Source organism: Leguminivora glycinivorella, chromosome 11, assembly GCF_023078275.1.
Source record: "Leguminivora glycinivorella isolate SPB_JAAS2020 chromosome 11, LegGlyc_1.1, whole genome shotgun sequence".
Taxonomy (NCBI): domain Eukaryota; kingdom Metazoa; phylum Arthropoda; class Insecta; order Lepidoptera; family Tortricidae; genus Leguminivora; species Leguminivora glycinivorella.
The window spans coordinates 7,326,725-7,339,271 of NC_062981.1; the positions used below are offsets into that span (position 1 = coordinate 7,326,725).

Genomic DNA, 12,547 nt, shown 5'->3' on the forward strand with positions numbered 1-12,547 from the left:
CCAATTATGGACGGCAGTTCTCCAGTTGGATCCCCCATTATGGACAGTGAAATAAGTTTAAAATTTTACTTTTAAAGCCAAATGATACTCAATGAGTCAATTTTATACACCATAAATATAATTAGTTTGGGTTATTTTAACATAGGATTGTTTCTTGTAAATTTTGGTTTTGTAAATTGTTCCTTGTCCATCATAGGTACGCAGTTTTTCGGTTCCAGTAATGGACACTCGCAAAATAACGCCATTTCTTTATATCTTTGGAGCAATAAACTAGTATATATGTTTTATACCTTGTCTCATGCTTAATGCAGTAAGTTTTTTAATACTACGTCGGTGGCAAACAAATATACGGAAAGATGTCACCGTAACCTATGGACGCCTGCATTTCAAAGAGTGTCACATGCGCGTTGCCACCCCATTAGAAACATGTACACTCCCCTTTGCTGTGTTAAGTATAAGTACACAGCAAAAAGGAGTGTACAAGTTCAAATGAGGGTTTGGGTTGTCGACGACTCAAAGAACAATAGACGGAACAAATTAGTTCCGTGAATCCTCCCGTCGTCAGCACCCCGCACCCTCGTTGAGCTCTGGCAGCCTTACTCACCGGCAGGAACACAACACTACGCATTCAAGTTTACACCGAGTATTATTTTTTTATTACATATTTTATACATGAACTCAACTCTCTTAGCAACATTACTAAGAATTCATCTTGATATTTTTTCAGTAAACTGGTGAATTTTATCTTGTCACCAAATCCTTCAGAAATAACCGAATTAATTGAAACTTCAAAATGAAACAGCTCTACAACTCTAGTTTATGGTACATAGCCGTCAGGTTTTAGAAAGTAATTTTATATACTTATTTTTAAGGATTTGTGTTTTTTTGTCCATAATGGCATCACCGTCCATTATGGGATATTTTACCTTATCTGTATAGATTTCCAGAAAATATTAATGTGGAGAAAAAAAAGTAAATATTTTGATAAAACTGATATTTAATTCAAACAAAGAAAAACATATGAAATAACAAAATGATCAAGAGATTTTTCTACTTCTACTGTAGATAAGCACTCAAATAGGTTATTTATAATTTTACTTTACCCTTTAATACTAATAAATTTACTAAAATAAAAATATTCGTTTTATGCAAACACTTTTGCGTAAAACCAAATCTTTTGTACAAAATAAATAACACTGTTTAAATAAAGAGTCCTTACAATTTTTTATTGCACCATAGCATGGCGATGGCACGTAAATCGTGACTATAAAGCACCTAATAAAAATGCAAAGTTACAACACCATCTGCAGCTTAAAACTACACTTTCTTTTATTTCAGATCTTAGGAGCCAAGAAATCCCAGCCAATTTACGTAAATCGCTTCTCGATCGTATTCCCATTCCAATAATCAGATCCATTTATTCCGACTGACTACAAGTTTTTAAATTTTCTCTCAATTTAAAATACATTTACTATTAATCATAGTAGTCCTGCGGGCCTATGATGCTTGCAATTTAATGACTTATCTACGTGAATAAAGCATCCGTCACGGTCTTGCAAGTATGTCAGTGTGAGAGTGACAGGTGTCTTATCCAAGTGTATAAGTGATAAAATTGCAAAAATAATCGCCCGCCTGGTCGATTTCGACTACGACTGTTCAACTCTGGTTATCAGACCGATGTCCATGAGCTCTCATCTACTTAGTAATACTATTGCTGAACACACTGGGCCGCTGAGGGTACGTTTGCGGATTCTTCCTAAGATCATCATACTGTTGCCAGTTGAGATACCAGAAAGGCTGCTTGTCTTGTGGTAGTTGCTGAATTCTGTTTCTGTAATTCGGGTCTCCCTGGAACTCTATTGGGCCAGGTTCGTCGCTCCCAAATCTGTTGGTTAGGAGGTCCGATTCAAGCTGAGGGTAGCCAATGGGTTTGAGTCCAGCGTAGAAGGGCCGTTGCGCTGCGGCCAAAGTGGTTATTACTGTGAGCAGCAGAGCAATTCTGTAGAACGCCATTTTCTGAAATACAAAAGAATAAATAAGTAGTGAGTTAAAGTATAATATCGTTTGATAAATGTACAAGGCCATTTGTTTTAGTTAAAGTGCTCTTTCATGTAGAATTTGGTAATTAGTCACTCAAATTTGACCAAAGAAATGTGTTTTTGTGCTGGCATATAATATGTAGTTCATATGAAATCAAATAAATAATTATACATGTTACACCTAAAAGCGAAAAAAATATTTATATGGCACAGATAAATATTTTTAAACACTTATTGTACTAAATATGAATACTAATAAAAATATGCGTTCTAGAGTTATTAAGAGCAAAGATAATCAATTAATAATCATCTCTATAGTATAACAATTCAAGATGATAATATATATATTACACGTAGGTAGGTAGTATTACCTACTAGGTACTAATATAATGTGCAACTTTAGTAACATGAGATCAACGCTATTATAATTATATGTTTAAAATAAAAAATAAGCAAACGACGAACCTATTAAAAATAAAACAAAATAATTATTCAAAATTTTTACCTCGTTTACGTGAATGCACTATGACTTGCGAACTTGTTCAACCACTGGCGCAGTTCACCGTTCGACGAGTGGGCTCGAAGTGTGCAGCGACTAGAACCGTTCCATTATAAGTACCGGTCGGCTTATCTTGCTGCATGCGTAGACTTATGATGGGGTAGAGTGTTTGGGGTCTTTAATTAGGAATATTCGATAATTATAATTATTATCCGTATCTGTTTATTATGTGTCTAGTCTTCATTTGTTAATTGGATCTATTAATGTTAAGTGTTGCACTTTTTTTAATTGGGTCCGTTTATTTATATTTAATCACCTAGGGCAAATTAAAATCTTTTAAGTATTGAATTTAAGTGTCATTGTCCACGATTTACAGGCGTATAATATTAAGGCTATGCTCTAGATATAGGGTTTAAAGAAAAATATTTTTGTGTTAGTACTCATTTTCGATTTAAAGATGCCTCTAATTGTTGAAGGTTTGATTAATGATTGGCTATTGCAATTTTAGTTATGATAATTAATAGAGTTACTTTGAAAATTTGAAATCAAAGAAGTTTCTCCAGCGCAATTTACAGATACATAATACCATTTTTCCTTAACTTTTACATTAATTATTGTTTATATTATGTGCGCGCAGGCATGCTAAAGTTCTAATTGGCACAAATCACTGCTTTGACACTATGTATATGTGAAATTGAGAATGCAGAACGCAGTAAAATCAAGTTGCTATGTCCGACAGAACTTTTGTTTGACTACATACTTACCTACTTAATAGTTTATTTTTGTACTTACCTAGTTGTTTAGTTCCTCTTGAAAGTTCTAGGCGCGGCTTGTAAAAATAAAACTTGTCACCTCTACTCATACCAAAGACTTCGTGAAGACCCTTAGGATACGTCATTACGGGAATACTCGGTTTCGTGCTGTGACGTCACATGTGGGCACGACCCGCACGACAAAGTTTCACGACCATTCTGCGAAGATTCTTATCAACTTACTACCTTATCATACTCAAAGGTCAATGCAAAATGGTCGTGAATAGTTTTGTTATCTCTTGATAACCATTTAACAGAGGACTTTGGTTTGTTGATGCTTTATTACAGATCGGGGTTAGTATGTTTTTTGCCAGTTCGTTCTTTTTTATGAGTCATTTGTGATGACGTATCGTATTTGGTTCGGGGCTTTGGAGATACGGTTATGATATGGGTGTGTAAGTATGACGTCATGCTTGTGTATCTCTGCTGGTAATACCTACCAAAACAATGGTTACTCACTTTCTCCTAGTTATGGAAAATAAACATTTGTTCATGTATGATGTGAGTTGGGTGGGGATGGATTAAATTGTGGCGTAGGCGAGAGGCTGGCAATCTGTCACTGCAATGTCACAGTTTCGTTTTCTTTCAACCCCTTATTTGCCAAGAGTGGCACTGAAGCTTTAGTAGTTTCATGTGTTCTGCCTACCCCTTTATGGGATACAGGCGTGATTGTATGTATGTATGATGTGAGTGTAAGTACATACAACAAAACTTGTCGTGAATTGGATGTTTTGCTCCTTTTATCCGACGAACTAGACGCTGCTGGCGCAGATCATTATGCAAATGTATTTATAGGTACCTAGTACTCCCTGCAACCCAAGCGGCCTTGTCGTGCAAGGTCCCATTCGACGTATGGAAATGTATGTTCTAGAAGCTCTGACATAGTGTTATTCTCTCACTCTGCACCTCATCTGGAACAAATGCTGCAAGACCTCAGCACTGCAAGTCTTGAAGTCGGACTCGAAATGAACAGGGCTAAAACCAAGTTAATGACTAACAGAGCGAAACCTAGGGTCACGGTTGATGGGCAGGATATTCAATATGTCGACGAATATATCTATTTAGGCCAGATAGCATCCTTCGAAAACAGGCAGTCTAAGGAAATCGATCGACGCATCGAAAATGCCTGGAAGAGCTTCTGGTCCATGAAGGCGCTAATGAAGGGCAACCTTCCACTGACACTAAAGCGCAAACTCGTCGACATGTGTATCCTGCCTATCCTAACCTACGGCGCCCAAACTTGGTCGTTAACGGAAGCCGAAAAGTCCCGACTCAAGATTTGCCAACGAGCAATGGAGCGCAGCATACTTGGAGTTCGTAGAACCGATCGAGTTAGAAACACTGAACTGCGCTCCAAAACAGGTATAATAGATGTGGGTGCTAAGACAGCCAAACTTAAGTGGGATTGGGCAGGGCATGTATGCCGGATGCACCCGGAACGGTGGGCCAAAGTGACGACTGAGTGGTTACCGCAAATTAGCCGGGGCAGAGGACGACCAAAGAAGAGATGGCGGGACGACCTCGACGTATTTTGCAGAGACTGGCAAGAGCGGGCATCAAACCGTGAGGAATGGAGAAAGGAAGGGGAGGCCTTTGCCCAGCAGTGGGACACCATATAGGCTACTAGCTTTTACCCGCGGCTTCGCCCGCGTAATAAAAGTATTCATTAAGATTTTCATTTGGATCCTTAGGTTTCTCTGTAGGTATATTTATCTGCGATTATTTCGATTGCACATAATACTTTTGCTTGCAATGATTGTAGAAATATTACACATCGACCACAGCGTAGGTAATTCTATATACGCTGGGGAAACCTTTATAAACATCCCACATAGCCCGTATTTCGACACTATGATCGGTGGGTAAAAAGTACTTTTTTCTATTATCTCTTACAATTTTTTACATTTTGCTTATACTTATCGCAAACGTAATCTTCAAGCAAGCAAACAACGATCGTCTTAGAGCACATTGATTGTAAGAGACCGCCGACCGATTATCCGTATCCCGCTAACGATACCCATATTATCCGTATCGGTATCGCTATCGCTATCCCTATCGCTATCCCTATCGCTATCGCTATCCCTATCGCTATCCCTATCGCTATCCCTATCCCTATCCCTATCCCTATCCCTATCCCTTATCAAGATGTTTAATGATATAACATTTTAAGTTCTCGCGCTTTGTACACATATTTAAAGTCACATACAGGTCGAACGCGATTAATTAACATTATTTTTACCTTTTTTTTCCCAACGTTTCGGCCAGGTTGCACTGGCCGTGGTCGCGGAAGACTGACGTCCCAGCAAAATGTCACCGGAGATGTAAACAACACAAAACTACCCGATATTAATTTATAGAAATGTTCGGGGTAGACAAATAAATATAATCTACCCGCTTTTAGTTAATGTTTATTTCCCACCATGTTTATTTTAAAGGTAAAAATAATGTTAATTAATCGCGTTCGACCTGTATGTGACTTTAAATATATGTTTAATGATTTCTTATCAAGTGCTAAAATATAAAGTTTCATGGTTTTATCATTTAAAATTAAGAAATCCCATACAAACTTTCAGCCTCTTTTTCAACCCCTTCATCCCTTTTTTTCGAAATAAAAAGTAGCCTATGTTCTGTCTCAGGGTCTAAAGATTGTCTGTTCCAAATTTCATCAAAATCGGTTGCGTGGTTTAAGCGGGAAAGCGTAACAGACAGACAGACAGACAGACAGACAGACAGACAGACAGAGTTAATTTCGCATTTATAATATTAGTATGGATTAGTATGGATATGGATATGGATGGATTAAAAAAAAAAAAAAAGAAGCTCTGAGAGTTGTTGACCCCAGAAGTAGTCCTTGTTATCCATATCTCCGCCGTTTAGAAAAAAAAAACATTAATAACGTGAGTAATTGACTTGAAAGTACATGTCATTTGTCACATGTTTATGTTTATTTATATAAACATATTATAAAAATATTACCTGGCCCCGTAGCCGAATGGCATTTCTGCGACGCGATACGCCACCGAAACGCCGCAGAAATGTAGTCTGGCTCTGTCGCGCCAATACGCAAGAGCGATACAGATAGATAGCTACGAAAGAAATATTATCGTGAGCGTTTCGTGAGCGCTTAATGCATTCGGCTACGCACACTGGAGAATGAAAATAATTAAAAAAAGGAATGAAATGAAGTAAAGTAGACAAACTTTAAACTAATTAGTAGAGGTTCAGATAGTAATATATAACGTTTTCGGGTCCGATACGATTGAGCAATTAATTTAAAATTAGCGATATTCAGTTGTTATTGTTACTGTGGGAACCAAACGAGTCAAATTTTATTTTCGATATTTATAATTGCGGTGGGGTTTTCCCAGGTGTTATTATGTCGTTTGTAAATGTATATATATATATATACAGTGTGGAAAAATCGAATGCCACATGGATGGCAACTACCTTAAATATTGTAAATAGCACATTTTGCGTTATTTTTTGTCACATTTGACCGGTTCGAGTCCCAACTGAGGCGAGCGATTTTTCATAAATCCTTAAATGCAGAATTTATTGTTTTTAAAAACAAAGGAAAGTCTCCCTTACACAAAATGTGCTATTTACAATATTTAAGGTAGTTGCCATCCATGTGGCATTCGATTTTTCCACACTGTATATATTATGTATAATGTATGTACGTATATGTTGTCTTCTGAGTACGCACAAAACACAGGCCTTCTTCAGTTTACCGTGGGACTAAGTCAATTTGTGTAAGAATGTCCCTGTGTTATTTTTATCTTTAACCTTAACACTTATTTCTCTGTATCTTTCTTTTCCAGTGTATTTTATCTATAAATCACGAGCGGCTGGTGCTTGATTGCTCTGAGTAAATATTTTTAAGGTCGGGAAAGCAAGGGCGAACTGATTGGACTCTCGAGTTATTTGAGTTGAAAGTTTATGGAGTTGAAACAGTGGCTATTAAAAGTTGACGAATATTATTGTAACGACGTTATGGAATTTTTTTTTTTTACTGAAATAGATATCATACACGAAAGAAAAAACGACAAGGCCCACTGGTGGCTGAACCGGTAATTGAACCCGGGTCTTCAGCTTACGCGGCTAATGTCCTTACCACTAGACCACCCGCCCGCCGTGGTACCCGACGAAATTTCTCTAGTGTATGTTATCTCTGATAAGACTAGGCGCCTTTAAAATAATATTAAATAAAATGATTTGATTTGTTACCTAGTTGTATATATTTTTTTAAAACTTGCGTTTAGGTTTTAGGTAAGTATAAAAAAAGTAAAAATATTTATTTACCAAAATGAATCAATTAACAGTAACAGTTGGCAGTGACTCCCACACTAGGCTGAGCCTGTATCGTGGAAGTCGTTAACATTTGTATTACGGCCTAGCCACGACAATGGTCTAAGGCGGCGAGCGGGGCGGCTGGGCTGCGCGGGAAACGCGCGCGGGCGCTAGCCATGCCACGTACTTTTAGAAGCGGCGGCAGGGCCTAGGAGCGGCCAGAACGTTTTCATATTTAAAAAACATGTTTTTTACTGTCGAATATGACTCTAAAGTGCATAGAATGCTTTAATTAGTCAATTACGTCTTGTACAAGAGAATACGTGTGATGACTAAGTACATGGAATTTATTTTGTGGCTAGTTAAATGACACTTAATATAAATAAACACTTAGAAAAAAATTAAGAGTAAATACGAATAAATACTATACAAAAATATGTTTGAAAACATTATTACATACTACATACGCGAAAGTACAATTCAATTTTCATTAAATAAAGGTTTCGGGTTCAAGACGCTCATAATAAAAACAAAATGTTTTGTTTCGCGCGGAATCGCTAGCCCCATCTAGCCGCCTAGGCCGGTCGCGCCGCTGTAATGTCGTGGCGGTGCCCGCGCGGCGCGCTACAGTTGTTTGAGTCGCGCGCCGCCCCGCGCGCCGCTCCCGCGGGTAGGCCCGTAAAAACCCGCGCGCGATTTCGAACAGCGGCAAGGTCATGGCATGCCTCGCGCGCGCTGCGTTTTTGTTTTTGTGACTTACCGCTTGCCGCTGCCGCAAGACGCCTTAGACCATTGTCGTGGCTAGGCCGTTATTTCCAAAGACATAGCGGCTTAAAAAATAGAAATTACAAAAAGCATGCTGACTTAGGACTAATGTACACTTAAAGCTACAAAAACAATAAATTTAGTAGACTGAGATTACATAACGATTATGAAAATACTAAAATGCGAAATGCGATTATGTTGATTATAATTTTTATTCAGTTAATGTGGGCGAAACTAGCAATGTAAAATTTGCAAAAAATTCAAAAAAAAATCGTAATTTACTAAAATTTTACATGAAAACATTCGTAATTTCTACACTACACATTTGACTTTAATAATAATCTTTTATAGTATACTCCATCATATTTCGTGAAACCAATCACTTCGTATTTAATAACTAAAAGTACGTTGGATCAAACAGAGAAAGAGACATCAAACACGACTCTTTTTTTGTGAACGCCCATTTTGAACGATCCACGACATTGTTGAAGATCTTTCTTCGCGGGAGTAATCACGAGTATCATTTCCTATCTTTCGGTGACAACTTATGTTGTACAAAAGGTTACAATACTTATACAGAGTGGGCCTGTAACAAAGGCGAAGAATTGAACTCTAGGCTATTCTCCTTATACTGACCAACATTTGTTCGGCGACTTTTAAAAATAACTTGTATTTTGATTTTTATCACCCTTGAAAGTTTTTTCTAAGAGGTAATGTATTGCGAATTCTGTTAAGTCTAAAGTGTGACAGACAACGTCAATGACAACAATAATGGCGTACATTGAAGCTAATATGTATTTTGTATGAAAAATTAAAAATTTAAAGACTTCATAATTTTTAGAAGTCACTGAACAAATGTTGATCAGTATAAGGAGAATAGCCTACAGTTCAATTCTTCGCCTTTGTTACAGGCCCCACTCTGTAGATCAAAGATGACAATTGAATTTGAAATAAGGAAAAAACCTTTGGTAAAAGTTACCTAAATAGACCAAGCCAGTAGGCCAAGTCGATCGAGATGTAAAACTTAAATGAATGCTAGTAGCAGCCGTGGAGACAATTTTCCTGCAAACTTGGGGTCGGTTGCATCAAAAATTCTGTTACTGAATTTAGAGCTCGCAATTTTTTTTGTAGGAATTGGAATTTCCATAGACTTCTGCAACGTGACGTTGATAATAAATGTCTGTTAAGCCCTTTACTTGGTCCGCCTGATAATATAAATCGGTAGGGTATTTTTTCTTATTGCTAATTTATTATCAATTGTACGGGGCAATTACGACTGGGGCCAAATGCAACTGATCCATTTTCATGTTCTACAATGTTTGCATTATTAAATAGAGTGTGCACTGGTTAATAATATAAGGCACGCGTGTTCAGTGGATTTGTGGAACTCAACTTAATAGTGTAATAATGAAAAAAAAATAGATCAGTTACAATTTCCTCAGTGGATTTGCCTCGCTGTACCTTAATGTAAATAAATAAATATTATAGGACATTCTTACACAGATTGACTGAGGTCCTACGGTAAGCTCGTGAAGGCTTGTGTTGTGGGTACTCAGACAAAGATATATATAATATACACATACTTATATACATAGAAAACATCCATGACTCGGGAACAAATATCTGTGCTCGTCACACAAACAAATGCCCTTACCGGGATTCGAACCCGGGACCGCGGCGTAGCAGGCAGGGTCACTACCGACTGAGCCAGATCGGTCGTCAAATGCGTCATGTAAATGCTTATAATGTATTTTCTGGAAAAACAATATTTCATTCATTCATTCATTTATAAAGGCAGGCGCAGAACTAGTGAATACCTCATAGACTTCGTCTCTTCTTATGTAGAATTTGATATTGACGTCCTATTTTTCCAGCAGGATTAGCACATGATTGCCGCAAAAATATGTCGCCGCGAGATAGACTACCCGTCCTTATGTCATTAATGCAGTTAGACGAAGACGTGTGATCTATCTCACGGCGACATACTCTCGCGGCAATCATGTGCTAGGCCTACAGTTGGTCACCCTTCCGTAACCTTAAATATATTCTCGGAAAATAATTTCTCGAAAATCCTCCCATCGTTAATGAGCAGGAAACATAATGAAACCTTTAGAAACATCCGCTCATTCATTTTGTCAACCTTGTGACGGAAGGTGCATGACTTGCAGTATCATGGTCCTTTCCCGATGAAAAATAATTTATGAGTGAACATAAACTCGATTTTCCTGTAGTAACAGGATAGTCTTTTATCATTATTCAAAGAAGTTTGGTTACTTACTCAGTGATGAGTAATGCGTGGTTTTAAAACAATGGTTTCGTGAAATAATTTTAAATTAGTTATTCATGTTTGCCAGAAAGATTTTGGCTATTACTTACCATGCTAAAGTGAATTATCGGCTAGAATACATTTAATAAAATATTAACCTAATATTATTAACATACATACATATTACATACATACATACAATCACGCCTGTATCCCATAAAGGGGTAGGCAGAGCACATAAACTACTCAAGTTTCAGTGCCATTCTTGGCAAAAAGAGGTTGAAAGAAAACTAAAATTGTGACATTGCAGTGACAATATATGTGACAATATATATTATTAACGTAGGGAACAAATCAAATTATTTTATTAAATATTTTTTTGTTTTTTTTTTGGGTGGTGTAGTAGTTGTAGTTTAAGCATGTCAAGCCGCGATAGCTGGAGACCCGGGTTCGATTCCAGACTTCGCCACCAGTGGGCTTGTCGCTTTTTCTTTAGTGTATCTATTTCAGTTTATAACTAATATTATTAAAATAAAAACTTTATGAATTTTGTTTTAGCCTTAAAAGTACCTAATCGCATAGAAAACAAATGTTAAAATATTAATAATTCTACTTAGACAAAATCCCAAATTATTAAATTAACTTACCATAACTTTCCAGAATAATGCGTAATTCGGACCCTAATCCCTTAAAAGGGACGTGGATCTCAAAAGAAATCAACTTTCGAAGGATCAATCCAATTTAAGACCCCACTTTCGTTGATATACAAAACACGTACAGTATAACCAGCATCAAAATTACATATGCAGTGAGCACTTTCTGGGACCTTATTCTATCCAAATTAACTGCCAAAGTCGCGTTATTTTAAAATCAACAGTGGATATTATATCGCAAGTTGATTCAATCATCAGGGCTAAGATTGGCTGTCTGATCATGTTGTATCGTCTGTCACTTTCTAACAAGTATGCATGATATGACAAGTGACAAAAACACGGCCATGATATGGCCACAAGTCTTGATTCGATCTACTGTACAGCAAAAACGTATCAATCGTAAAAGTAATGTAAAAAAACCACTTTTGTATTCCTAAGATACGGTTATAATAGTTTTTGGTTGTGACACTTGTCATATGACTGTGGATTGCAAATGTCTAATTTTGAGACAATTTGGTACTTATTCGACAACTCGTATAATTTTATCCAAATCAAACGCAGAATCCACAGATAGAAAAAGAATAGTCTGAATGCCTTCAGCACGATATAAATAACGTAATGTTATCCTGTTTATTTTCATGAGGCATACCATATACTGAAAGCGACAGATATTTTAGCTACTCTACGCGATCTTCAATCAGGACCGTGTTATCTCTTTTTATCTCTGAAACTCAATATTATTACGAAAATAACAAAAATGTTTGGTTACCAGCTAGCTACCACTCATGTATTTTCGTAATGTAAAAGTGATGCCATGATGTTGTCACGTTCCGTAAGATTACGATATCTTAAGGAGAATCAACACGACACGTCAGTTTATCAAGTCGAATAAAGCTCCTGTTCAGTCGACCTGAACTTTGCATAAAAAGGTTCACAAAATGGCTGGTATATTGTGTTTCGGAGACTGCACTGTGGAATCTAAACGGATATTACGCTGGTGTTTGAAAATAACCGCAGGGTACATAACCAACGGCACAGTCGTTTACGCTTCGTAGCTTGCTCTATATCGCTCTTCAGTGTGCGTAGCCGAAAGCACAAAGGCTCACGAAACGTTCACGATAATATCTCTTTCGTAGCTGTCTATCTCTATCGCTCTTGCATATTGGCGCGACAGAGCCAGACTTCATTTCTGCGGCGTTTCGCATCGCATGCCATTCGGCTAC

The 12,547-nt window shown here is 37.3% G+C and overlaps 1 protein-coding gene across 1 annotated transcript; it reads right to left on the reverse strand.

Moving 5' to 3' along the window:
- Positions 1–977: 977 nt before the first annotated feature.
- Positions 978–2,652, reverse strand: LOC125231063. Its single transcript, XM_048136405.1, has 2 exons — positions 2,545–2,652; positions 978–2,016 (listed from the first exon to the last, which is right to left on the reverse strand). The coding sequence occupies exon 2, from the start codon at positions 2,011–2,013 to the stop codon at positions 1,696–1,698; it is 318 nt and encodes a 105-aa protein (XP_047992362.1). The 5' UTR covers positions 2,014–2,016; positions 2,545–2,652; the 3' UTR covers positions 978–1,695.
- Positions 2,653–12,547: the final 9,895 nt, after the last annotated feature.

Excerpts from the sequence above, each read along its gene's own strand:
- LOC125231063 (XM_048136405.1), bottom strand. The coding sequence starts at position 2,013 with ATGGCGTTCTACAGAATTGCTCTGCTGCTCACAGTAATAACCACTTTG.